The 27,966-nt window shown below is 34.7% G+C and overlaps 1 protein-coding gene across 2 annotated transcripts; it reads right to left on the bottom strand.

Moving 5' to 3' along the window:
- CycT (Cyclin T) lies at positions 1 to 27,966 on the bottom strand. Of its 2 annotated transcripts, XM_028320659.1 has the most exons (9): positions 27,772 to 27,966; positions 20,722 to 20,839; positions 19,777 to 19,887; positions 19,231 to 19,339; positions 16,214 to 16,350; positions 14,017 to 14,170; positions 13,154 to 13,264; positions 10,549 to 11,969; positions 1 to 5,454 (listed from the first exon to the last, which is right to left on the bottom strand). In XM_028320659.1, the coding sequence occupies exons 1-9, from the start codon at positions 27,918 to 27,920 to the stop codon at positions 5,431 to 5,433; spliced, it is 2,334 nt and encodes a 777-aa protein (XP_028176460.1). In that variant the 5' UTR covers positions 27,921 to 27,966; the 3' UTR covers positions 1 to 5,430. The 2 variants fall into 2 exon arrangements, with proteins under 2 accessions (XP_028176460.1, XP_028176455.1); XM_028320654.1 differs by lacking the exon at positions 1 to 5,454 and having other exon boundaries at positions 8,811 to 11,969.

Genomic DNA, 27,966 nt, shown 5'->3' with positions numbered 1-27,966 from the left:
TATTGTTCTTAATATATTTATTAATCAGTCTTTCATATGCCAATGTTACAATACAATGAGAGCACAAGCTTTATATTTCAATACAATATAATACATACTATAGTAGCTGTCAAGAAATAATATACATCGACCATACAAAAACAGAAAAACGCCCGAAACGAAAACATTACATATTTTGCCATTTTTTTTTTCTTTGTATTCACGTCAATAAAGATCAACGACAACGGATGACATCTCAAAATCAATTTTGTTTTTTAACAAGGAGAGAAAAATACATAAGAATCTGAATCCAATAATACCTATTTTACCTTAACAGACATATTTTTGATCAAGTTCTTGTAAACAAATAAAAATAAACGACAAATTGTCTTTATAAGATCGATGTTTATCATCTTTTGAAAACTACAGTTTAAAATATTTTGTTGATTACACTCCAAACGATAAATAAAAAATAATGTTTCGGTGATAGTTCTTTCGTTTAGATAAAGTAATGCCTTTTAGATAGATAGAAAGGATAATTTCTCAATCAACCCTAAAACGAGTCTTTCTCAATAGATTGAAAGTCAACATTTAAATTTAAAGAACACGAAACACGACTAACTAGATGTCAATTTTTATATAATTTGAGACCAAAAAGTGCTACATTATTGTTTGAGTGATTAAGAAAACTACTAATATAAAATATTCTCTCTCAACAATTGACAACGTTATTGTTGTTTAAACTTGATCAACACCTGTGGTACTAACTTTAGTCCCTAGTAAAACAGCCTACTTTTTAAGGACGATTTCTGCAATGCATTTTGAACTTTATGTCGTTAATTTAAATGTCAAAATAAATTGCGAAAATTTGGCATTTAAAACTAGTCTGCTAGGTACTCGACCAACAAAATACCACAGATGTACGTCAAATATTATCGATATATTCTATTACCCGTCTAGCTAAAGATTTATTAAAGCACAATTCAATCTCAAATTATAGCCCCCTAAACCATGTACTTAATTTGAATTGAAACAACATAAATATCTCACGTGAACCGATAGAAGCTAGTGATTATGAGGCAAAACGAACACGAATTTTTTTTTTACATAAATATTTAAATTTTTATTTTTATAGTGAAAAACCCTCTAAGTAAATTCATAAACAGACGCATAAACTATCGATAGCTTAGAATATGCTAGACGAACATTTAAGACACGATATACTGCCCAAGTAACCTTTATATATATTAATTTGAACCTTAACGCTTTTTCTTAAGGTCTAAAACATTGTATTTTATTAGACCACACAATGGTTAAAGCCAAAAGCGGTATATTCATTCAGGGCAGTGTGTATTTACGGACATTTCTTCAATTTAACCTTATCAAGAATACTCTATTCATTAAAAACTATTTTTAAACGTATTTATGTCAAAATAGTTGTTAATTGATAGTTGAAAGCATTATGTCAGTCTACGCATATACCAGCTATCCATTGGACTAACATATGGGCGAACTCAATGGTGCCAAATCTGATTCAAGTATTCCTAATAAGTAACGTAAACTAAGAAACTTTTTAAATTTTTTTGAACTTTAAATTATGAAAATATGACTTAAAAACTATTATTTGACTAAAATCCTTAAAAATAAAGTTCTTACACAAAAAATATAGAAACAAAAGCACTAAATAATTTACAGTTTTAAATCCAATAATGTATAATACCATAATGATCTTTATAAAGTCACACAAAAAGTTCATTTTATAGTTTCTCACGTCTAAATCGATTAACCACTAAATAGGAAATGCAAAGAATATAAAAACTATGAATTAATTGTTATATTTAACGTTGGACATTCAACTAAAGTTGGAACCAAGAGTTCACCCATGCCGCGCCTAACAACCACAACATCGTCTAGATAAACAAGGAGATATACTAGAACAGTGCAAAAGGCTATTATTTAGGAAAAAGATCGCGTATTCTGCACATAGAAATTCGAAAGGTGTATTATTTGACTAAAAGGTCGATACATATTAATGTAATATAGACTAGTTTAGCCATTTGATTTTCCATTTCCATCTGCTAGAACCCATTGGCGTGATCTATACTTGTCCACCACAATTTTATCCACAGTAGCGAAACGTTTAGAATAACTCGCTTTTATAATTTCTGTAGCACTAAAAACTTGTCTTAAAATCACTATATCTAACATTTTATAAATTTTCCTAACTACATTATTGCATTGGATTTGTTTTCGTCAGTAACTAGACTATCTAGTGGATAAAATTGTGGGTTATCTGACGACAACATTGCAATATCGCTTATTTTAGTAAGCTTGGTTTTGAAGCTTTGTAAATGGATATCGTGCAATGCTGAACCTGGTTTCTCTTCTAATAATAATTTGATCAAACTTTTACTCGACGATTTGTCTGGTAGGCTTCAGGCAAATACAACGTTTGAGGTTAATTAAAGTATTGCAAATACATTTCTATCGCTTTTTTTTAATGTCTCCTACAATACCTAAATATTTGTTAATTCGTTACATTGCCCGGAAGACCACGTACTTTAATCATGTGATTTTAAAGCTGAATCAAATGTATTAAGAGATGAGAAACTTAGGTTAAGTCGATTTGTATGCATTTAGCTTATCTCCGAAATTAAATATTACGTATACACATATACAACAACATTAGTTTACAACCGTTACATACCTGAGTCGAAACATTATATCACATTTTTTTTCTCATTAAGAAACGTGGCCGTCTATCAGCATCAATTATAGTTATTATACAAAGTTTCTTCAATAAATACATTGACTAAGTTTATAATATTTGTTCGGCGGCGGAATTCTAAAATGGCTTCTATAATTTTCAATAAAGCCCCTGTCTTTACGCGTCACTTGCAGCATGAAACGTTAGATATTTCAAATCCGTACACGCAATTATAGAACGTATTGATAGTGAAAATAGAACACATTTTATGTTGCAAATGACGAAACCGAGCGCTTATTCCATTTCAGATGTATCGGTGCTTTGAACGCTAGCGGACGAATGCAATAACCATATCCCTTCATTTATACAAAATATATACACCCTACGCTATCTTATAATGAACATAACAGACTTGTATTATAACGAAAAGCTACATCTAAATTAAAAGTAATTCTTAATCGTGTGTTAAAAATGAAATCACTTCTGCTACTACTAAGTTTTTTTTTGTTTCCGTCCATCCTCGAAGCATAGCGCTTCAACAATTGTGTCTTGTCAATTTCACTAATAAAAACTAAATCGGTTTTATCAAATAGATAAGATTTATTTTAACGTACAAAAATAACTGTCTTAACACATAACTTTATAGAAACTTAGTTTTTCGTAATTCTTAATCTACATTCGGCTGAATTTTGCAAAAAAGGACCACATTGAAATTGGTCAAAATGGATACATTTTCACCAATTAAGTTATTATAAGTCATTTTTTGCAGAATTAAAATTCAACCATAATATTGACGAGGTCTCAAGCTTTTACTCATTTAATTGAAACAAAATGCTATCTAAATTAAGCCAGGGAGGCTAGCCAGCAAAGACAGGTGACGAAATAACTAACAAATCTATGCTGACGACATATTAACTTACATTAATTACTTAAAAACAATCTCACCACATCAAGTCTTGAAGTAGGGGGTGAACCAATAACGGTATTTTTAATTTTTTACCTATTTAAGTTTTTTTTTGTTTACACATTGTTGGTCCACCGCCTGTGAAGGAAATATACCAATGATATATTCTTCGTTGTTCAGTTTTGTCTATCTATTTTGATCTAAAATACTGTTTTATTAATTTATTTTACCTAAATTTTAATGGATCTGGAATTGGATATTTTTTACAAGGAAGATTGTGTGTAAATATTTATATTATTTTATAGTGTTAAGTTTTGTATAGGAATTAGTATATTTTTAGTTATTATTATAGAAGAATTTAAAAAAAGTACTCGTGAAGTAAATAAAATGCAGAACATAGCTTAACATACTATTTTAATGCTATTCTCTCATTTGGTTTCGATCCAAAAACATAAAAATCAACTAAAGACTGTCCCTTGCAGCGGTTGATATTGAACAAATATATATTTTAAAAAACTAAATGAAAACTTCTTACAACTAACTTAAAGATGTTACTAGAAACTATATCGATATTTTTTTTTTATTTGACCCGTATGACAGTTCAATTATGTTCAATGACCAATAACTTGCAAGAAACATCCTACGTGTGGTCATAATGAATTAAATATATCATTGATATATATATTATTAGACAAGCGCTTAAAAGGGAACACTCACGCTTGACCAAGTTAAAAAATATAAAATAACTCGACCAATTGAACAGCATGGTTTTGTCAAACTGATCGTGTGTATACAATTGATCAGTGTCAGAAAAAAATCGCTTGATCATGTGTATATGTCTAGGTTTTAAATTGGTCAATCGTGTGCCCTTAGGGTAGGGCGTCGGTAGCCTTTTGTTAAGTAGCTAGCGTCCTGCACCTTGCCTCCGCGATTTCACACAACCTTAGTCCGGTTTTGGCTCTAATATTTATAAGCTAACATCAGCTTTGTATCAATCCGGCGTGTTCCCACTTAGTCATTTCGACACATAGCTTTTGTATACGCCAAATATTAACCAAGTCATCATTAAGGCTGTTATATAATTTAGGTTAAATAATTTTGACATGATCGATGACTTGGTTTTTTCAGTTGAATTTAGCGTTACTACATTTCTATCTCTACAAGGTGCAATGGAGAGGTTGACAATTACACAGAGAACTTAAAACTTAATATAATATTATTTTATAATTACTTTATATTCTTCAATATCATATAACTTTTGTAGGCAGTGTTACATTATTATCTGTATCTATAATAATATAAAATATATTGTTTTTTAGAATTTTAGCTTGTTCACAACTAGGATACACGGTTTGAAATCACTGTTTTAGTTGTTGTCAACCTATTCCGTGCACTATTATGCACGTGCACACGTTGATATGCCTACACAGGGCTTCAGCTAATGCACACCGATTTGCACTCAATTTTCCACATAAATGCATTGCACTATAATTCTCAGTCGAAAGCGCTTAACATACATTTATAATTTTAAATTCATTAATTACTAAAATTTTTATTGCTTACGACATCCAGCGAACCGTACATTAAACCGATTTATTGCACACCTAACGTGATAATTTAATATTAATAAAATCAGCGACATCTATATCTAAAATATATACATCCAATTATACACACGGCCGTCGATTAGAGCCAAAACCGGACTAGATGGGGGGAATAAAAAACAAAAAAATAACAAGTGGAAAAAAAACCGTTATTACACTATGCTAGTGAGGTCCGTAAGATCCGGAGGAACGTCGACACACGAGACGCTATTACCGCCGCTGTTGTCGTCATGACGTCACTTCTCCGTTGGCTCGACCACCTGAAAAGCGAGCGACGGTCAGACGCGCAGTGTGTCGTCGTTCCTATGAGGCTGCCAGGGCTTGCGTGGCGGGGGTTCGATGATCGTTACGGTCAGCGTTAAACGTTGTCAAATTTTGTTGCAATTGTAATAAATGACATACTTTCTGACTGAAAAAACTGTACTGTGTTGCCGAAACATTCTACACTAATGATAAACCAGTTAATTTGACAACGATTAATGATAGCACTTTTAGGCAATATTATCACCAACGAATTTGAGTCAACATGTCAATGAGATTTCGTAGAAACGCTTCCAATCGCTTGAAAGTGTTACCAAAAATCTCATAACTATTTCAACAAAAATAATTGGTGATACGAAAAATTTTATGCGTTCGAATGAGATGGAAATACAAACGTTTTTTCGAGTACCACCGCCGCGCGTTAAATGTATTTTGCTACTCTGATCGGTATTTAGTTCAAAACTAATAATTTTAATTAGTAAAAAAGTGTTATCAGTCTACACACGACTGATCATGGCAGTATACAACTGAACAATATTTTGATCAAATGTATACATTTTTTTTTGGAAAAAAAAAACCTTTTTTGCGATCGGAATAGCAAATTTTCCCACCCGCCACCAGGGTATTTTTTAAGCAAGAAAGACCCAGCATAATGTGCGTCCCGTTTAGTTCCAGTTAGTGTTGTTCGGAACGACTGAGCCCCACAGGTCACGATGTACACAGCTGCGCGCAAGCTTATATTTAGCTGTTACATTCAAGTACACAATAAGACATTGAGAAATACATTTAAAATAAAGGAAACATCAGTGAAGAGAATTAAACTGCTTGTGTTTTGATTTTAAAATAAAAAAGAATAGGTAAGTCACATTACCTTGTAATTAGCTTTAGATTGGCTTTGACCAATCAGTATTTGCCAAATGTAAATTCAAATTTAAAAGCTTTTGATATTTTTTATTTTTTTAAATACTGGCCATTTTTATATTTAACAATACACAAGCAGTTTATAGATAAAAACAACGTTGAAAAGAAAATCAAAATTAAAACGAACATTGCAAACTTCAACATAACAGCCAAAATAAATGTGAAAAAAAAAACAGTGCTCGGACTCACAAAACTAGTGTGTCAGAAGCAACATTATTGACATGCAAAAAATGAGTTCGAATCCAAAAGATGTATACAGAAAATATATACAACTTAACAAGTGTATACATCTTTTTTCCCCAGATTCAAATTACATAGAACTACAATTCAATATGACTTGATTATCGAAAGTAAGACTGAAATAATCGGCCTATTACCTTGTGTTTCTATGTAACTAACACACATCAAATACCAGTTTCTATGAGCAATTTCTTTTAAAATTGGTTATAGAAGACAAGAAAAAATCACCGTTAATTGAAAAACACAATTTTTAAACCAACCGCCGCCGTTTGATATTGTAAAACCTTTTTGTAGCACATGTGTATACGATAAAATGGATCTAGAATACAATTTATATGTAATAAAACAAAGTCAAACTAAGTACGAAATCATCATCAATTTAATAAAAAATTCTTAAATAAAAAACAATTCCGAAGTTTTCCAATTTAAAAATATTATACGATTTAAATTATTCTAACTTAAATAATATGAAATTCGTAACAATAATCTCAAACTTAATGCAATAAAATGTACAATATTGATCTACAAGTTAATACATTATTTTTTATATTTTAAAAACAAATTATAGATTGACAATAAATTGCAATTATTTACTTTTAATTACTAAATAAAGTCGTGAATTTTAACGTAATAGCATCTCATAATGTTTTAAACTTGTAGTGTACAACATAAAAATAACAAAACTACATTTTTACTAAAGTAATTATTAAGTTTTTTTAAGTACAATCGTACATTCAGAAAATGTATCAAAAAATAAACACTAACGTTAACATTTATATATTTTTTTATTCGTTTCTACAGTATAATGGTAACAACAATGGCACCACTAATATAAGATTTAATAGTTATAATATTATTTACACTATGTACAAAAACAATTTTGAGACAAAAAAAGTTATGATTTTTTTCTCATTTTGTATACAACTCTTTAGCTCTGCACGTATAAAGTATTACAAAAGACACTAACAACAAATCTACGTATAAAAATACACTATTATGTTTAAAGAAAACGGTCCAATTAAACCGGTGAACATACAAAATTGGCTTTGAAAAGACTAACTCAAGGAACATTATTTCGATAAAGACCCTGTGTGTGTATTTTTTTTTCTTTTTTTTTTCTTTTTGAGCAAGCCTTAATTAAATTATAATATTTTTATGTACACTTATACAATAAATTGAACATTTTAGCAGGTCCGTGATTTATATACGTAACTAAGTTTAAATAAGAGTTAAAGCTGACGTGGTAATGTATTTTTAAAATCAACTAGTCAACAACCGCCAAGCCATTTAGTGAAAATATTAATTAATGTTTATTCGACGCATTTATGCGAAAAAAGAGCAGTTCACTGTTGTTTTTATGTAAATTATTTGCTTTAGACTTTGTCCAACCAAGAAAAAAACTATGCAACGAAATTATAACATAAATGCATTTGATTCTTTTATGCGAATAGGTACTCGAGACTAATATTTTATTATAAATATTTCTTAATATAATAATAAATGAGATGGAATGTCATAAATATACATATTTTTGATTAGGGTATATAATAGTATAGTCATTATTGTTAGTGATGTACGATTTACGATACTCGCATATAATAAGAGATTAAATATAGTGAAATAAACATTCACAAACCTTTTTTCTTTTTTTGTATATAGGTGCCTAATCGTAAGAATTTAAAGCATATTTATATAAATATTTCTTAACATTAGTAAACTTTCACATTTTAGGCCGAAACAACATTGAGAATGAATTTTTATATTTTTTAATTCAAGAAGAAAAGTTTGTATACACAGGTAAAAAGTGTATACACAACTATAAAATGACATTACATTAGGTACCTTAAATATAACATATGTGATAGTTTTAATAAGTGATATATGCTTGGCACTCAATAATAATGAAGTATTTATAAAACACTATTTATAAAAGATTTTTGCTTATTAAATGATTTGTGTGAAAAAAGAAACGTCACACGTTTAATATAGTTTGATTGTGTAAATATTTAGGTATACGTGTAGCAAATAGTAATTAGTAGTAGGTCAACCAACCTACAAAAATACGAATTTCTTTTTCTTTGAAAGCTCAAACCAATTGAGGTATTATTATATTATTATTGTGGTAGACTGATGTATATCTTATATGATATTATTTAAATTTTCTGATACATATAAAAAACCTGTGGCAGTTTTTTAATATAATATAGTTCTTAGCTTTAATTTATATAATAAGCATGTTTTTTAGCTTAATATAGAGCTCAAAATATACATTTTTATATCTAACGTAAAAAAATATATACAAGCACCAAATGATTGCAAATTAAGTAACCCATAGCAGCCTTGGGGGCGTATTTTTGAAACATAAATTCGCCCAGTTCGCATACGATTTGCTAAATAAAAATACAATGCAATGAGTACTCAAACCCACTTGTGTTTCAGTTTCTAATATAAATTATGATATACCGATGACTTTGTTAGAACTACTATTATGAAACCAAATGTATTTTTAGAGTGTAAAAGAACAAGATTCGATTAGAATGTTTCAAAAATACGTACCCTGGATTAATACATTTTGGTAAAAATATAATGTACTAATAAATATATTTGTATATTGCAATATTGTATATATTGTTTACATCGCTGCCGTTTTTCAAAGGCATTGGGCGAGAACTATGAGTTAAAATATGAGTCGCCCAAAATACATATAATTTATAATAATGTTATTTTTTACAATGTATAATAATATAAAAATACACATTAGACGACAATTTTGAACTAAATCCACATTGCTATGTTGAATTCTCAAGCAGGGCGATTTTATAAGACCGCGAATAGGCCGAAAAAAGCACCGTATGCCCAAATTAAGTACCAATATGAACATATTTTTAGCCTAGAAAGAAAGCTATGCTATTACGGTAAACACATAAGCGATAGTGACTTTATTAAATATTGGATATGAAACACGACTTTGTATACAACTGGTATATCAAGTAAAAAAATATGAAAATGCATTAAAAACTATGTAGTATATACATTTTCAGTAAACTGATACAAAATAGTCGAGCTATTTTTAATGTGATGTTCATTGTAAAGCGCACCGCTGCATGTATATTCAAATATATTCTCAAAAGTATTACTATTTATGTATTGTATACAATTTCAGAAAAACTGTCACTACAATCCTCTACATAAAATATGATATCGAGTTCTCCAACTGTGTAACTTTTCAAAAATAGACAAGCTCAACTTTCTATACATATAAGATTTGAAGTAACAATGAAATGTGCATTTAGCTACGATAATAAAATCCTTAGGCTCTTTATTTTCAGTCGCAAATTCTTAGTTCTTAGCAAAACTTTACCAACTTTTCCTCTCAATCATAGGTGTAATATTAGCTATAGAAAAATATACAGTAACAGCAAATTATTTTTTCTCTTTCTCGTTCAATCAAAACAGTTCTTTTAAGATTCTTAGAGGGTGCAATTGTCTAAAAACAAAATTGAACATTATTGCACATAGATATTAGATCCGTATTACAAAACAATACTTAAATCTCGAATTGATCTAAATATTGAAATTCAATTTAACCAATCAAAAACCTCAATTTTTGGTTGAAACTGAGTCAAGTTTTAGCTTCGTTCTGTAATACTATGGATACCACGCCTATAAATTCAAGAGGAAAAGTCAGCAATCAATCTAGTTTATTCCGGCGGCGGCGGCGGAACCGGCGGCGGCGGCATCGCCGGCAGCGGCGGCTGGCTTTGCTGCGGCGGCGGCTGCGGCACTTGCGGCCTCTGCTGGTACATGTAATCCATGCCGCCGGCGTAGTAAAACCCGTCCATACCCATACCGAAATACAAAGGCGGCGGTGGCTGCACCATAAAATACGGTAACGGGGCCCTATAAGGGGGGGGTACATTCCAATTGCCTACCTTTGGGAGGGGCGCTCCGTTCTGCCGAGGCACCTTCGGGGGCGGTCCGGGTTCGCCGTTCCCGCTACGCTTCCTCGACGTTTCGAGAACTTCTTTAGAAATCTTGATTTTGAGTCCCGAAGACTGCGGCGGCGGCGGCGGGGCGGCCAGCCTCTCTTTCGGGATCTTGATCTTGAGTCCCGGACTCCGGGACAGTTTGTCCCGGGGTATCGTTATCCTGAGCGTCCCGTCTGACGGCGGCTCCGGTACAGGCGCGGGACTTTTCTTCTTTTCTCTGTCCTTGTCCTTTTTGTGTTTCTTTCTCTCTTCTTTATCTTTGCTTTTGTCTTTATCTTTGTGTTTGTGTTTGTCTTTCTTTTTCTTATCTTTCTTAGGCTTGTGTTCTACTTCTACGTTTTGGGGGGCGGGGGGAGGTATTTCTGGTTGCGGCGGCGGCGGGAGGGGCGCGGGCGGTTCGACGACCTCCTTTTTGATTTCGGGCGACTTTTTCTCTGTGGCCACAGTAATAGGGGCGGGTTTCGCCAGGCTTTCTTTGAGCAAGTTCGAAACTAACGTCGGATCTGTTTCTATGCCGTTCATGGCTCGGGTCGGCTCCGGTTTTCTTTCGGGCGCCTTCGTCCGGATGGCGTTGCCTCGCTGCGAGTCTCTGATGACGTTTTCGTAGCCCGGAGTCTCGTCTAGTTTTTTGACAACAGGCACCAATTCAGGTTCGGAGTTGGACTGAGCTCTCTGCCTCGGTTTTTGTTCTTTAGAAGGAGGGGAGTTGAACGGGGAAAGAATGGCGGGCGGTTGCAAGTCTCGCAACGCGAGGGAAGGATCCGGTCTTTTTTTGGGACTGGGAGGTTTCTGTTCAGGTTGGACAGGGGTGGGTTGTGGTATTTGGGGGGCGGGGGCGGCAGTAGGGGGGTTCGGCCTGATTTCTGGCTTAGGTCTGTGAGGGGGTGGGATTTGGGGTCGTCTAGGCGCGGTGGCGGCTGCGATAGGGGTTGTTGCGTTTTCTGGAGAGAACAACGAAGGGGGTCGCGTCCTTTGAGGTGGTTCTGTGGGTTGTTGGGGGAGATTTTGTGGGGGGTTGGAGGTGCCAGGAGTGGGTACAGGCGGTCTGTGGTGTCTGTGATCGTTTGTATGTGGGGGTTTCGCGTGGTGTGGTGGTTTGGCGTGGTGGGGCCAGGCGTGGTGTGGTTTGTGGTGTTGGGTGGGTGGTCTATGGTGGGGTGGTGGTTGGGCTGGCCTGGGTTGCGTGGGGGGTCGTTGTGCGAGCTGCCTGCGGTCCCTCTCCTCGCGCCTCTCCCGTTCCTCTCTCCTCTCCCGGTATAGGTTGTAATCTATCTTCTGGGGGGCAGACGCGGCTGGCGCGGCAGGTGTGGTGGCTGGCACATAGCCGCCCGGGACGGGTTGCCGGCGCCTTTCGCGCTCGTATTCTGCGGAGGAAATTAAACTTTAACACAAGGAAATACAGAACAGATTAGAGGAAACACAGAGCAGATAGGCAACGCATTTTGCGCTCATATTCTACGGTAGAAATTGAATTCCTATTGAATTTTCTTCCATAACCCTTAAATGAGATAACACATCCACACGGTTACTGCCACATCTTGATCCTCATTATTACTTCAGAATCAAAAACAACTTAGGGTGATGCCCGTTTTCACCATCAATCCCTAATTTTTAAGTGACCCCTATGGTAACACATTACAGGAATTTAGTTTTCACAAGGGTCACTTAAAAATTAGGGATTGATGGTGAAAATGGGCAAGAGATTCTTAGGTATATCAAACAAAATATTAAGCATACACTAAAAAACAACCCACATTATTAACTGTATTATGAATGGATTTGTCTATCAAATGCCAAATGCATATTCAAATTCAAAGATTTTTTACCTACAAGTTATTTTGCGACTTATAAAAATCTCTCCTTCCTCAACACATAAATGGTTAGTTGAATTATAGTTCCTACCATTACATAAATCTTATTTCTCAGTGTATTCGTTAAAGTGAAAAAAATGTTAAGGCGTATCTTATTTTCACATACACATACACTTTAATTTTTTATTTATTTGACACATTATTTTTGTTTTCATTATTTATTTTTCTTACCCAACCTTTTTTTACATACTCATTTTGTTTTCCGTGTCTTTTTCTTTCTTGTTATTTTTCTTTTCTCGGACTTTTTTTTATATTTACGTTATTTTTCTTGTTTTTTTATTATTAACATTTTATATTATTTATTGTATATTTCTCTTACCTTTATCAAATGACTTGTCGAAATCGTCGCTCATAGACGGCGGCGATGCGAGTTTCTTATTTCCCTATTTATTTTTCAACTTTTTACATAATTTTACCTTATATTTCGCCTTTTTTACATAGTAATTTATATTTTTTATTTTTTTTTACATAATTATCTTACTTTCCGTGTCTTTTTACCTTTTTATACTATTTATTGTATATTTCTCTTACCTTTATCAAAGGACTTGTCGAAATCATCGCTCATAGACGGCGGAGACGCTTATTTTTTTTTTTACATGATTTTTCATCAATGTTTTTTCTCGTTTTTTTTTTCAAACTTATTTTTAATTTACGTTTATTTATTATGTTTATCTTACCTTTATCAAAGGACTTGTCGAAGTCGTCGCTCATAGACGGCGGCGGCGCGTGTTTCTTGTCGCCCGACGAGCTACCCGCGTGGACAGCGTTGGAGTGCGGCGAACTGCCGCCTGTGGAGAGAGAGACGTTATAGCTGGGTTCGATTCCCGAGTGTGGCATGAACAGTGAAAAATCACCTTGGTATTATAAAGTACGGCCAACGAGAAGCGATACCAAATGTAAACAAACCCAATGTCATGGGTGAACCCGTCTGACTTTGACATATTTTGGCGGGAGAACGAGACATTACGACATATACACAAGATGGGATGAGACAGAATATATTGTCAACTCGACAGTCGTATCGACCTTTTGTATCGCTGCTAGTTGGCCGTACTTTAGAATTCAAACAAAAATGCAAATTAAGGCTTCCTCAGCCGCTGGGATGGGGAGTGCAGGCCAAATCCTTCAATTGTAGCAAGTATAATACTATTTTTATGAACATTTTATAAAGAAAACTACATAAAAATTCATTTTTTTGCATTAGCATCAAAATAAAGACTGTAATGCAATGGAGACTAAATGAGCGTGATGATGATTCAATTTCTGTCAAAATTAAGCATTGTCAAAAAAATTAAAAGAAGTCTTTTTTTCATAAATCCTCTTTTCTTTGGGCCTCACCAGCGCTTCGAAACAAATAAAATATGACTGAGAGTGAGAAGGCGCCGGAATAATTTTAACTTTAAAGTAATATAAAAATAACATTTTGGGGCGCCATGTTTGTTACCAAATCGTTTTGAACTTTATCGCCCTATCTTAAGGATCAAAATGCAACAAAAAATACTTGCGTAAAACTGATCTACATAAGTAATAAACTACTTACTATTGTTGGTCATGGACATCATCTTTCGTTTCAGTCTAGATGGGCACTTGTCGAATATATGCAGGAACTCTGCGGTCAGCCGCTCCAGTAGTTCTGTGGTTACATTCCGGTCCACATAGGAAAACCAGTGCCGGCCTTCGTTCGACTGAGGAATCTGAAAGAAATTAGCTTTTAATGCCAAGGCATAAGGTTTAAAATTAGGTGTCAGTGGCTAACTAAAGGTAGCCTTTCGAACTAAGCGTCACAGACGCAGCGTCTTTAGCTTAGGTTTTAAAGGTTCTAAAGCTGAAGACGCTGCGTCTGTGACGCTTAGTTCAAAAGGATAATCGCTTCCAAAGGCTACCTTTAAGACCAAAGCTAAAGACGCTGGGTCTATGACGCTTAGTTCGAAAGGCTAATCGCTTCCAAAGGCTACCTTTAAGACCAAAGCTAAAGACGCTGCGTCTGTGACGCTTAGTTCGAAAGGCTAATCGCTTCCAAAGGCTACCTTTAAGACCAAAGCTAAAGACGCTGCGTCTGTGACGCTTAGTTCGAAAGGCTAATCGCTTCCAAAGGCTACCTTTAAGACCAAAGCTAAAGACGCTGCGTCTGTGACGCTTAGTTCGAAAGGCTAATCGCTTCCAAAGGCTACCTTTAAGACCAAAGCTAAAGACGCTGCGTCTGTGACGCTTAGTTCGAAAGGCTAATCGCTTCCAAAGGCTACCTTTAAGACCAAAGCTAAAGACGCTGCGTCTGTGACGCTTAGTTCGAAAGGCTAATCGCTTCCAAAGGCTACCTTTAAGACCAAAGCTAAAGACGCTGCGTCTGTGACGCTTAGTTCGAAAGGCTAATCGCTTCCAAAGGCTACCTTTAAGACCAAAGCTAAAGACGCTGCGTCTGTGACGCTTAGTTCGAAAGGCTAATCGCTTCCAAAGGCTACCTTTAAGACCAAAGCTAAAGACGCTGCGTCTGTGACGCTTAGTTCGAAAGGCTAATCGCTTCCAAAGGCTACCTTTAAGACCAAAGCTAAAGACGCTGCGTCTGTGACGCTTAGTTCGAAAGGCTAATCGCTTCCAAAGGCTACCTTTAAGACCAAAGCTAAAGACGCTGCGTCTGTGACGCTTAGTTCGAAAGGCTAATCGCTTCCAAAGGCTACCTTTAAGACCAAAGCTAAAGACGCTGCGTTTGTGACGCTTAGTTCGAAAGGCTAATCGCTTCCAAAGCCTACCTTTAAGACCAAAGCTAAAGACGCTGCGTCTGTGACGCTTAGTTCGAAAGGCTACCTTTAAAGGCTTGATTTACACGTATTAAGTAGTTAACTAAATTTTAGGTAAGGCAATGTAATGGATGTCAGAGAAAAGTCGCTCTTAACACTGAGGCAAAAGGTTCAATTTAGAGGTTATGATGAGTGAATCGTATGACATAGGGTGGTCACGTAATTATTATTAAAATGTCAGAGGATATACTCTCTTAACACTGTGGGATAAGGTGCATTTTATAGTAGCTAAATAAATATTAGAAGAACAAAAGATCTGTGGTCACGTTAGTGGTTAGCTAAATCTTTTTGGATGTCAGAGGAAACTCGCTCTTAATACTGAGGCGTAAGGTTCATATTATAACAGTAAATGGATTAATTGTGGTTCCCTGAGGTTGTAGATTCCTGAGGTAGGGTAAAGCCACCTGTTGGCGTCCACTCAAAAAACTACTGAGCTAGAGTAGTCACCTATTTTCGTCCACTTAAAAAACTACTGAGCTAGGGTAAAGTCACCAATTTTCGTCCACTTAAAAAATAATAAAAAATATATAAAAAAAGTGCGTAATTACATCAAAACTCACCGCCCAATTACTCCACTTGGACGCGAGATGTATGCAGAAGCACGCGACCACAGTCGGTCGCTATTGAAGGCACATCGTCGTCAAGTGGAGGATGTTCGATGCCATGAAGGCAACTAAAATGCACCTTACGCCTCGAGTGTTAAGAGCGACATTCCTTTGAATTGAAACCGTGACAGACGGATTTAACATTGATAGAATCGCATTATCGAAAAAGCCACATGTGGCTTGCGAGCTAGAGGTTGTCAACTCCTGAGATAGGGTAAAGTCACCTATTTGCGTCCAACCAAAAAATTACTCAGCTAGGGTAAAGTCACCAATTTTCGTCCACTTAAAAAATAATAAAAAATATATAAAAAAAGTGCGTAATTACATCAAAACTCACCGCCCAATTACTCCACTTGGACGCGAGATGTATGCAGAAGCACGCGACCACAGTGGGTCGGTATTGAAGGCACATCGTCGTCAAATGGAGGCTGTTCGATGCCATAAAGTACGACGTCTGGGCAAGGTCTTTGGGCGCTGCAACGGAAGGGGGCGTTTAGTGGTTAATAGTAGTAAAAGGGGAGGATGGAGGGATGGGGGATGATAGGGGCATTGTGATCATGCTTTAGAATAACAGTGTAACCTAGATATAATATTATACGCGCTGAGAGAAACTAAGAATTGTGTGAATGGCTGAAATAAAACTCAAAGATGTAACTGTCTCTATAACCTAAAAAAATCACTTCACTGTAAAATAAATGTGCTCAAATAGACTTTATTTGCTAGAAAAAAATATGAATTGATGATAAAAGTTAGAATTTTTTAAAGATTATTGTTAATATTTTTTAACAGTGAATTACACGAGAACAGTGCAACTACCCTATTATTACTAGATCTCATTATTTAACCAAAAATAAAGTTTTTCTCATACAATCTAAGTTACACTGTAATAATTTGGTACAATACAATGCCACAATCGAATATTAAGCTTTTTTTTTTGTATCAAAATGTAGTATGCGCTCTTAATTAATTACTAAGGTGATTAGTGATATATTAATATGACTGGTCTGGCAAGCTACGCGACATAAATGCATTATTAAATGTCCATTAAATGTCTATTAAAAAATTAACAAAAGACCAGAAATACTTAATTGATTTATGAAATGTGTTTTCTTTCTTACTGCACCTAAGTGACCTGAGTTAAATTATATTGTAACTGTATTTTTCCCAAAAATAAATAAACAAATAAATAAAAAATAATAAATAGTGTTTCTATTCAAAAATTTAAACTGGCAACATCGAATCGTCGCACTTATGTCGCGTCGCAATCGCGTCAGCTGCCAGTCGCTTTATTTTTAACAGATATAAATTAAATATATTTTTTAACAGTTCTTAATGAAATATTAAATAGATTTCATTTTTGAAAATTATTCGTGTGCATTGTCGGGGAATAAAGTCTATTTTTTTAAAGAAATAATAATTTATATTACGTACAAAGTACTTACTATAATAAAATAAATAATTGGGCGGATATTATAGTTTAAAATACTTTATATTGGTGTTGACGTAAAATAAAATTACATTCGGCATCAGTAAATATTGTGTAATGCCTTTGAACGTAATTTATTGCAATTTTTATACTCTTTACATGGATATATTATTATACCTGTACAAATAATATACAGGGCAACTTTAAAATCAATTTCCAATTATAAATTGTAGTTTAAAAGGTTTTTTATTACCAATTTCCACATAATACTTTTTAATAGTTTATTTATTGGTAGGTGTTTTTAAAGTAAATAAGTACATTGCACATAACATAACGTCAAAACGAAGAAAATGTGACACTCCTAACACCAACGGTACACTTATTACCCAGGACATAACCCTTTTTTTATACTATAATTCGCAATATATCTCACAGAAAAAAAAATATCTCACAGAAAAATATGTCTCGCAAAAAAATCCTGTTACATAAATACAGAGCGTAAGAAAAACGGCCGAACGACATGAGAGGAGGCGAAAGTGTCACAACTTTCTCTTTTCGAGATTTCGAAGTCGATGAAATGCCTTCAGCCGTTGAACAGACTGTATTGTGTAATGCCCCGTTCATTTATTCGGAAACGATATTGTTTTTATTATAAACGATATAACTTTGTCATATTTTGCATGGAATAAATGTCGTATTTATCCATATGAGGCAAAATGAGTCATTTTTTGCATGGAATAATGTTGTATTTATCCATCTTTGGGTAAAATGAATCGTTTTTGAAATGTAAAGTCAATTTTTGGAATGAATAAATTATTTACAATGACTCCGTTAAGAAATGGACTTTAAATCTGTTATTAGGTATTTGAAATACATTCGTCCAACACAAGAAGGTATATAAGCCATATTCGGGCCAAATACGTGTCCCAAATATAGTTTACCAAAATACTCGTATAGTATTTAATTAATCACTACCTCAGAAGTTAAGAAGTTTCTGAAGAAACTCAGTGACCTTCTTGTAAATAAAAAACCCGACTATACCCACTTGATCCAAATCTGTGTCTACTTCAAAAATAAAAAAATATCTTAAAAGTACATTTTAAGCAAAAAAAAAGGTTTTTAACGCAATATTCGGACCATTTTTCTTACATCCTGTATTTTACCTACAGAATAGACTTTTTACCCCAACTCGACAAGCAATGCTAGGAAAATGACTGTGAAAGGAGATGACACACAGGTTTTTATAGATTTTTTACATACCTTAAGCTTTACTTGAGCATATACATAGCCTGGTGTTATTTTATGGGGGAAGACCGCTTACGGCCAGTTCTGTGCGGTTGTGAAGACGACTGTAGGCTTTTTGTTTTAATTTTGCAAACAAAATTCGGTTTGAGCTGCATTTAGTGCTATTTTTTTACGTCAACGTAAGGCTTTTTGAAAGGCAGGATTTTTTTTTTATAATAATATTGAGAAATGTTTGATTTATTTTTTTGATTAATTAAAAAGCTGTCTTGCTAATATGCCTTTTCTTGTTTTAGTAATAAATAAATACATAGTGTATTGTAATAACTATGTGTCAATGAATTATTATTTTTTTCAATTAATTTAATAACTACTAGTTAACATAACAGACTTGAAGCATGTAATAAAAATAATAAAAAAACTTAATATTTTTTTGGGTAACCTATTATTTTTTTAACACTGGCCATTATGCAACCCAAACTTTAAAAACCACAGTACACCTTCAACCAACTGCCGCATTTAAAAACCGAACCCGCCTCCCGCATGCGTAACATAAATCTGCTCCGAGCGTGTTTTGGCGCCGCAACGAGATATTTTGTCACAGTCACGCGATATTTATCACTGTCACGTGATACTTATCACGGTCACGTGATATCTATCGCTACGCCGTATCACGCATGTCTCACCTTTGACAAGGTGACACGTGCGAACAACATGCGTGTGTGGGTGATCAATGGCGACATCGAACCCTAATGTTTGTAGGAGAACGTTCTCGTTGAATACGAGGTCTTGAGCCTGGAAAGAAATCACAGTGACAAAATTGCAACTAGATTAGGTACAAAAATCATTGTCGGTGTTTTCCCCCTTTTACTAGAGATGGTGCTAAAGTCTGGTCGCCGAACACGTAGAATTTCGTCCAATGACCCCAAGCTACCCATTCTTATCGCTCGCGCGTAATTATATTTGAATAAAATTCTACGTGCTCGGCGACCGGACTTGGGCTAAGATGCGCGTCACGAACTCACGATATAGGTTTATATAGGCATTTTATCGATTTTAGACGATAAACCCATACATTTGTCGTCCAATATCGTCGATAAGATTTTTATCGTGCGGCGATTCCCAGGCCTGACTGGACATAAACAAATGACGATCGTTTTACTGGTCTCTAGTGATGTACAACCGTCCTAAGCGCCCCCACACCGTGACGGGATATATCATAGATCACTCACCTGTTCTTGGTACTGTTCGGTCGTGATCGACTGACTGACACCCTCACCTCTGTGGAGGCAGACGTGGGCCACCTTTATTACGTATTCTAGTTTCCTTGGCTGTTCTTCGACCTGTTGGAAATTATATTTGTTTAGATAATTTGCCAAAACATACAAATATTTACCTGGAAATTAAATATTGGAAAAAAAACACTATCTAAAATATGGTGGGAACTATATTCCCACTGCCGTGTAAAGATTTGAGACCAATCACAGAATCTATGAGACTGAATTGAGTTTTCAACGTTTTGTATTACGGATGTTAGTATATCATCCAAGTCTCTGACCGAATTAAGGTCGTTTGAGATGCTAATTCAAGATATAAACATGGCATGACTTGAATATTATTATATTCTTGCTAATTTCGAAGGATACTTTGAAAAATAAAACTGTAATGTTATTTTTTGAAGGCCAGATTTAAAATATTTTAATCAACAATGACTAAAATCAGTAAAATGCGTTTTTATATTCCTTACTACGATTTTTACAGTTATTTTTAGATTACTTTACATTTTACTGATGTTACTACGGTTAAATTGCCACTAGAGAGAAACCGAATAAACACAATACAACTACTGAATGTACACTAAAATTGTTTTATTTTTTACGTTTACTCTTTATACGTTAATTTTGCCACTGTAATTTCAACCCTATTCACTGATCATAAGGAAAAAAATTAATGAAAATTTGTAACTTGTGCCGTATAATCATTTCAGCCTTAAGACATCTACTGCTGAACATAGGCCTCCCCCAATAATTTCCATAATGACTGGTTAATAGCGGCCTGCATCCAGCGCCTTCCTACCTTTATGAGATCGTCGGTCCACCTTGTGGGTGGACGTCCTACGCTACGCTTTCCGGTGTCATATAAGGTAAATAAATAAGTATAAATATTATTATACATACCTTGGCGGCGAGGAACAGGGCTGCAGCAGCAATGGCATTCCTGTGGAACTGTGTGAACGAGTGAAACGCATAGAACCGGTGCATGTAAACAATGGCAGTGTTGATGCATAGTTGAGACCTGTGATATCTTGGGTTAAGGAAACATTGTCAGAGAATACCATGAAGAATAAAATAATAATCAGTGAAATATTTTTTGGTGCAAATAAAAAAAATGTGTCGTTATTGATTTAACCCTTAGCCAGGCCAGAGTAAATACAAATGAGTAAGTCATCTTCATAAAAACGCACGGCAAACGAATTCGGCGCAACTCCCCGCTAAATTTTGTCAGTCTGTGCGTGCGCGCCGCATACGTATTGGCGCGCTCACATACAAACCGCGCTCGGGCGTTTATATGAAGATGACCTACTCATTTGTATTTACTCTGGCCAGGCTCGAAAAAAGTCATTGGTTTTCAACCGTATCTTCACAGCATAAAGTTCAAATTGATGTCAGCTCTGTGGCCACCCGAGCCTGGTTAAGGGTTAAGTATTGCCCACCTAATACAAGTTTAACAAGCAACATTTAAATTACATCATATTTTTATATGTTGAATAATTAAGTATGTGCAGTGGAATTCAATAAACGTAGTGCCAGCTGTTTGAATATACAACAGGACTTTTAGTTCGCTATACCTTTTGATCCGTTAATTTACTTTATTCTTTGCTTGCTTGCTATGTAACTTCGAAGTATGAAAATTACATAGCACTTGCCTAACTCAACATAAAGATAGTGTAGTGTTTCTAGTGTTCCTTTTAGCCTAGAATTTCTCTTTCAAATCAGAAATGCATATCGTTGAAAAAATCTAAGGTTTGACATCAAGACCCTGTAGACCACAGACTTTAAGTCGGCTGATAGTTGGGCCCGATCCCCATTTGTATGAAGAATCGGCCGATACCAAATCGGTGTAATGTACGCACTTTCATACATGTCCGTACTGATTAACAGCCCGACCTATCGGCCGACAAAAAACTGTTAGTCTGCCGCTAGGCTAAGTACCAACTGCCTACCTCCATAATGCCTACAAATGATTAATGTACTTATTAATATTTATCAGTCTGTGACCTATTCACGATAATGTGAAGATCCGTTTCTAGAAAAGACTTCCCAAATTAGTATTGACGACAAAATATTTGTATACTATCTTATCAAATACAAATGGGCACTGATAAGCCAATATTTAGGTAGTATTGGCCACTTTAGAGAACAATGTACAGATGACATAATGATAAGAGAAGGACTATAGGGTCATTCCATCGTTTCGGGTGTTACGTTCGTACACACATATTCAACAATTTCATGTATTTTGAAATAGTATTTTAATAATGTTAGTGCCTTAATCTGTCCGTTTTTAGTTGTTTTATCTTAATAATAAAGTTTGTACAGCTTGGAAAGTAGGATAACGAAAATATGAGTCGAAAAGTGTGCGTTTCGGGCGTTACGAGATTTTGCCTCTATGTTCTGACTGTTGCTGCATTTACTCGAAATTTAGCGAATTTTCTTAAGGAATCATACCTAAAACTTACAGGACTTCTAAAGTATGACATTTACAAACCATGTAACATACAATCACTGTTACATAAAACGTTTTACTATTTTTTTATAATTTTTTTCTTTGTTTCGGGTGTTACAATGGTTCTGTTTCGGGTGTTACGAGTACGAAAATGCAACTAGTTTTATCGATAAAATCGGTGTTTTATTAGTCTCTAGGTACTACAAAATAAGGAGTACAACAAATAAACACAAATAGAGCGAATTCTGGTTTGAAATTATGAAGCAGCTTTTTTTAAAAAATATACAAAGTTCAAGTTTAATTTTTCCTCAGAATATAGCTTTTTCTATTGTTTTTGGCTTGAAATAGCATTACTTTAATTTCTGATTACGATATTTATTGAAAATGTCAAACATCGACACTTTTTAGCAATACCTTAATTTAAGTGTTAAGTCGACATTTCAAAAAAGTCTTAAATTGAGAAATATGACTCCTTTTCCGATGCCAGCGCTAGTGGGAGGTCAAAGGACCCTCACAGTAATACTTTTTCGCTTCTCCAAGCAATATACACACATTATCGAGATATAAATAAAAATGTAATACCCGAAACGTTTCGGGTGTTACAGTTTTTAATCAAGAAAGAAACATACTAAATTAGTATCATGCTCAGATATTAGTTACTATTTGAAATCATTACTACCATGACCTTACTTTTACCAAATATTGTTACCCTAATCCATGTGTAAGGTACAATAATAAAACAAATACCTGTTTTTCTGTTTCGGGTGTTACATCGCCGAAGTAACAAGAAAGCACACTTAAAACTTGATGATTATCCATTTTTTTGGGACTATGACGCTATCTACCAATACTATGATAAATACCCTCGAATCATATAGTGGCAAAACGTTTCACAGATTGATAGTTTTTTTTTAATCGTATTACCAATAATTAGAGAGAAAATGATCATTCAGACAGTTGACTTAAGTATAGACTTTGAAGACTAATAACTTAAAAATTATTTGTTTCTTTCAGTTTTTTTTTGTTGCACATTATAATTTGGAATGTTTACTTTCAAAATTCATCAGATTTAATGCGAAAAGAACATATTTAGTTTTTCACCCTCGGTAACATTTGTCATGGAATGACCCTATACTTTTATGTAGCAAAATCGTCCTTATTGCAACTAGATAAGGTAGATAACATTTTTTGCATGCCAAAATATACATTCATTGTCTGCCCTCTATCTGAAGGTTGTCATAAGAAAGATCGCTTTCGGCGATAAGACCGCCAAATTGTACTGCACTAATTGTTTTGACTGTTGACTAGTTGAGTAGTTTAAAATAAATTCCTATTTTCTTGATAGTTTTCTCTCACCAAAGAGAAAAAATAATAACAATTAAATTGCTTTAAGGAAAAAAGTTTTAGATAAATGTAAATAAAGACCCATTTATTTTTCAATTTCTTCCAAGAGCATTACAAAACAGGTTAAAAATATGTCATCAGCAGTCAATCACTATTTCAAACAAAAAACATTTAAAAACTTGAGGAAAACGTACAACATAAATATCACAGTATGACCATTCTATCTAAAAACAGTGTTCGGACAACATTTGAAAACAAAATTCCTGTTGTTACCATAGGGGTTACTTAAACGGACATGAGGCACCTTATAAAGTTGTTATAAGTGCTACTTTGCAATAAAAATGTAGTCCGATGTGCTGTCGAATGATATTAACCAGATAACCGAGAGATATTAATAATATATTTCAGAAGCTAACAATAAACAGCATTACCTCACACATCAGTACATCGGTTCATTTCCTACAATAAACTTGACCTTTGATAAATAAAAACAAGTTCAATCTTTGACGTCTGACAGTGGTTATAGCCAGTTGAAGCTGTTTACCATACAGTTGTACAGTTCTTACACCCGTCTTCACAAACGATGCTTGCTTAAGTGAAGCACCAAATCGAACGCACAGCGTTGAAAGTAGCTCTGTGATGGGTTCGTGTATCACCCTGTGCGTCGTCGCGCACTGTGAGACCTCATAGTACCTAATGTTTGTGAATACGGGCGTTAGTTTAGGCTTAAATGATAGTTTACACAAGAAATAACGGATTATCCTCTTTTAAATAACATGTAGGTAAATAAATAAATTCTTAGCCACGATTATACACGCGTGACCGTATGCAACGGTCGAAAACAACATTATCAGTACATACAAACGACGGCACATTAAACTAAACAATAGCATCTTATCTAGTTACAATAGGGTCGAATTTACAATGCGTATACAGATAAACTGCCGACTGTGCTTGTATAACAAGGAAAACGCTCCAACTCATGCAATTCTGTGAATGAGTGAGTCATAGTTCACCAAAACATTTCTCTTGAAATTCCGTCGCGCATTCAGTCGGCTTTCGGTTTAAAAATAACACCCTCAGTGTCCGCTACCCTACATTGTTAGCCCCTTATTCATGAAATCTAAAAGTAACTAATAACTAGCTATGGGCATTTTCCCGTAAAAAATTTTGAATTTGAAAAAAAGCAATAAAACATTTAATTACAACTTTTTAACGGACTTCCTCAAAGAGGTTGGTATGTTTTATGTGTATAAATAATAAATAGCAATTAATATTGACTTGGTATTATCCTCATACTCGTCAATATTTACACTTTTAACTTGATACCACGGTTCTGACAGTTGGAATAAAATTATTTAAATTAAGGAATGAGACGAAATTTTAGAGCAGCAATATAGTTTCTATTACTTAATAGGTATTACACTTAATTGTGTAACAAAAAGATGCAATAAATGAATATTGAAAATATATTACAAAACTGCACTAGGTATACGATCTAGGTAGAAATCTCTAGAAATTCTAGACTAATTACGAAAATTCTCTCACAGGACGCAGACCGAAGAACAGGGATATTATATTTTGAGACTTCAAAGTCCTGGAAGTGAGCCAGCAAAGTTTATTAACAAGAGTAAGGTCAAAGAAAGGGAAAAAATTGTGAATCGTCAAACAAAAGACAATAGAAAATGTTGATACTTTTCAAGGTGGCTCGACAAGGTCTCTCAAGGATAGAAAATTGATAATCTGCGATTACTTGTAATAGCTGAATGCTTGGGTTTGAATAAAAAAAAGCTTTAAATCATTTGAATTTAAAGCACAAATACAGCAACTTGATCTTTCGTTTGTTCGTGTCAGCCGAAAGACGTCCACTGCTGGACAAAGGCCTCCCCCAAGGATATTCACAAAGACCGCTCCGGCGCGACCCTCACCAGATCATCAGTCCACCTAGTTGGAGGCCTGCCCACGCTACGTCTTCCGGCTCGTGGTCGCCACTCAAGAACTTTCATTGAGGTCAAATAGAACCTTAAATCCTTTTCAAGAGTGATTTCTAAGCATAGCTCAGCATAAAAGGCTAAATAAATAAAAACGTGACCCAATATAAGGATAAACGGTGGCCCCATCTAAGGTGAACTACTTTACTCGCTAAACGGGATTATCAGAGGTCAAGTTCTTGGTCAATATCACGTCTATTTTATCATACAGTTGAATAACATTAGTATTTTGAACTTCATAGTTAATTATAACTCATTTTACACATTTTTACATGAGTTTAGCTCTAACAGACATACTTAACCTTGAGGTAAATACAAATCGTACAGATGCCTAGACCAAACAAAACCACAGATTAATGTATTTACTTGAATAAATGTATAATGATTTTATACTAATAAAAGAAGCGCTGTTTTTGAGGATGAATGGATGTTTCCTTTATCCAAAATCAATAGCATAGAATGACTTTTTACCAAAATTTACTTGGACTAAGAGAGGTAAAGAAAATAGCAAGAACGAAAATATAGAGACAGTTAAAAAATAGCCTTCATTAATTTTACGAGTAGGATTCACTCGTAAGTTAACTGCCAATAAAAGTAAAACTTCTTCAAAATGTTTCTCTCCATTTCTAGATCAAAACATCTACAGAAAAGGAGAAAAACCGAATATCAGTTGAGATAACAACCCACTTGGCAACAAAGAAGTGGGTCGCGTAAAAAATTGCAATACAATCTGTGCCGTGACCCAGAAACGGGTACAGAGGTACAAAAAGTGTAATACTTTCAGTTCGAACGTGTTAAATATGAGTAAAACTGTGGGCTAAATTATGTATGAGTGGGCTTACTATGAACTTTCTTTTTTATGTTGTTTGGTGGGAAAAAAAAATTTTTTTTAGATGCAGAGATATTGATTTCAAATGAAAATCACTAATTTTTATGTGAAACTTAGCTTTGAAGACTAGAGGATTGTTTTAATAATAAAAGTAGATTAATAAATGATAACAAAATTGATTGTCAGAAATTATGATAAATTGAAATGAAAAATCTCCAAGAAAATGAAGAATATCAAATGCTATGGCAAATACCTATGTTATTGCATATAATCTGTTTTGATTCAATCGGCTATAAAAGTTGTTTCGCAAACGTAAGCCAAAACAAACTGATTAGGATAATGTCACGTTCAAAACATTGTGTCTTATCTGTTTTGTTCTCTTAAAACCGATCAATACATCTGTAGAAACATGCTAAGCAGTACCTATAAATGACAAACAGAACCAGTTTTATAATAGTTTTTAATGAATATGATCATTACAAAGTCATGGTCATGGATTTATTTCGTAATAATTACACTAAAATTGGTTTATGAAATATATTGATTTGTAATAAGACAAAAACAATACAGTATACAGTCGTGAGTCATTCAGCCACAATTTCACGATAAGTAGGAAAAACAACTATGAATGTGTTATTTTACAAACACACCTGCGTGTTTTGCGATTACAAAAACAACCAAACCGACATACTGCATCGTACGATGCAAAATGACCTCTACAAGAGACGCTGTAAAGGTCAAAACCCCGTGTCAATAACCATTGCAATGAAAATTCGCTATCAACTGCATAGTGCTGCGTCTCGCGTGGTTTTTGAGTAAATACGCACGTGTTAGTTTCTGGCGCGAAATGTGTGCGAAATAATCGCTACAAAGTTGTAATTATAGCTTCGCCAGACAGGTCGATCACCAGTCTGCGTCTCTGAGCGCAGGCGTCAAGAAACCAGCTGTCAAAGAGCAGTGACCTACAATACGAACCACGCCATCACATCATGACCCTAACCTAAAACGATGCACTAAAAACCTATTTAGGTCACACTAGAAACACTAAACACTATCCTTATGTATAGAAATCAACATATTACTCACGGGTCGGGCGGGAAATCCCAGCAATTCAAGCGAAAGTGCACATCGACGCCGCGGGCACATCGCGATTTCGTCATCTTTTTCACGTTCCACACAGTTCACAACACTCGTTTATTGATTCCACGCACATAATTAACTCATCTAATGCACATTTCATAAATGAAAACAAACTTTCAACACGCGAAATACGCGTTTTGGACACATGACTCGACAAAAACATTGCACTGGATAACACCACATTTTTAAAAGGATACACTTGAAGCCTCTGGCCCATATCCTGGATGAGGTTTGCGGCCTGCTGCCGGTAGGCAAGTTCCTTATCTGCATCTAAACCGCATTTTCTGCTTGGTGAATTCTGTAGCTGATCTTTTGTAAAATACCATTTTTCTTGTCCACCAGCCATTGAACGGATGTTGCAATGACTGCGCGGGGAAAAGCACGACGGAGAG

The sequence above is a fragment of the Ostrinia furnacalis genome, unplaced genomic scaffold (assembly GCF_004193835.3).
Source record: "Ostrinia furnacalis isolate ACB-3 unplaced genomic scaffold, ASM419383v2 OfSCF0419, whole genome shotgun sequence".
In the NCBI taxonomy this organism is placed as follows: Eukaryota; Metazoa; Arthropoda; class Insecta; order Lepidoptera; family Crambidae; genus Ostrinia; species Ostrinia furnacalis.
Note: the sequence above shows the minus strand (reverse complement) of the source record. Positions and strands in the feature narration are given on the sequence as shown.